Source organism: Bison bison, unplaced genomic scaffold (assembly GCF_000754665.1).
Source record: "Bison bison bison isolate TAMUID 2011002044 unplaced genomic scaffold, Bison_UMD1.0 scf7180017864080, whole genome shotgun sequence".
NCBI lineage: Eukaryota > Metazoa > Chordata > Mammalia > Artiodactyla > Bovidae > Bison > Bison bison.
In genome coordinates this window covers 392,672-394,118 of record NW_011494652.1, presented here as the reverse complement: position 1 = coordinate 394,118, position 1,447 = coordinate 392,672, and the positions used below count along the sequence as shown (strand labels likewise).

At 61.2% G+C, this 1,447-nt stretch overlaps 1 protein-coding gene across 1 annotated transcript in view; it reads right to left on the bottom strand.

Annotated features, from left to right (window-relative positions):
- Window positions 1-1,447, bottom strand: part of TOLLIP (toll interacting protein) — a 19,010-nt gene that overhangs the window by 6,945 nt on the left and 10,618 nt on the right. The window contains exon 3 of the mRNA XM_010837804.1: window positions 264-400. Coding sequence (XP_010836106.1) covers window positions 264-400 — 137 coding nt within the window. The remainder of the gene's footprint in view (window positions 1-263; window positions 401-1,447) is intronic.

Sequence of the window (1,447 nt, the reverse complement as noted above, 5' to 3'; positions counted from 1 at the left end):
TGGGGCCCCTCCACAACCACAGGTCCAAAGTGAAAGGCACTGTACCAGGAAACAACGTTCCAGAAACTTCCAAAAGCAAAACCTGAATCTGCCACACCAGCAACTGCGTTTACAGCCTTGTTCCGTACGACAACTGTGCTCCTGCGGCATGTTCCGCGTGTGAGGTGTCACAAGTAACCCAGGGATGGCTCTGAGTACATGGGATCTGTGCAGGTCACGTGCAAACCTGCACTGTTTTAGGTAATGGCCTCGAGCGGCCTCACACTCTGCTGTCCATGGGGTCCCAGAGCCCGTTCTGAGGACAACCGTGCTCTGGGGCCCAGGAACAAGGAGGCAATCTGGGCTGGGCCCAGCGTCTCAGGACACAACCGCTGCTGAGCAGGGCTGGGCCCCACCACCACTCCCGGGGAGGAGGGTGGAAAGGGCAGGCCGTCCTGGGACACAGTCTGAGCCCCGGAGAAGCAGGGGTCGGGACCCTCCCGAGAGGCGAGGCCTGGCCAAGGCCTTCTCTGCGTTCTCAGACAGCGACCGTGCTGGCTCTCTGACCGGGCAGGACTCTTAGAGGTGACTGATCCTGCCCAGTGCCCGGGGGGGCTGGGAATCCGCTCTGAGGGGCCTGATCCCCTGGAGCCCAAGCCTCACGGTGACCAGGGCTGGCACCCTGCTTCCTGCCGAGCAATGGACAGACTCCAGGAAGCGTCCTGGGGCCTGAGGGCAAGCCCACGACAGGCAGAGAGAAGGGAACTTTCCACGGTGCTGGAGAAATGCTCTTATCACAGGGGTGGACACATGTGTCAAGAGGTCACAGAAACAAATTCAAACCAGTGCATCCTGACACGGAAATCATATTCAACAGGCTGATTTTTTTAAAAAACCCCTAGAGCCTGCTGCCCATGTGACACCATCTCTTCCCTCTGAAGGCTTGGAGGAAGCCCTGCCCATTGGGAGCCTCCTTGCACCCCTCTCGGGCCAACACCCCGAGCTCTGGCGCACCTGCCCACGATAGTGCCCCAGAGCCGCCCCTCCACGGAGGACCGGCTGGCCCACCTCTGGACACGCGCCTCATGTCGCCGCGGGACCTCCCCCCTCAAGTCCTCGTCTCTCAGCCTCAGGCACCTCCTTTTAAGCACCCTTGACTGAATGTCTCCAACATTGAAGCGTGGCTCTCCTCCCCGCCTGCTCCTCCTGCAGTCTCCCCATTCTGGTCACTGCCCACCACCCCCGGTGCCGGCAACACGCCGTGGGGTCACACACCCTCCTCCCACCCCCACTTGAGGGCTCTCGAACTGGGCTGGATACCCCCAGGAGGCCAAATGCGGGGCCTTCCAGCCTTGCCCACGATCTTCCTGACATAGAGCCCAAGGGAGCCCTGGACCCAGCTCAAGACGAACTACCTGCTTCCCACTTACTTGCTCCACGCTGCTCACTGCCCCCCAAACCCCACCCT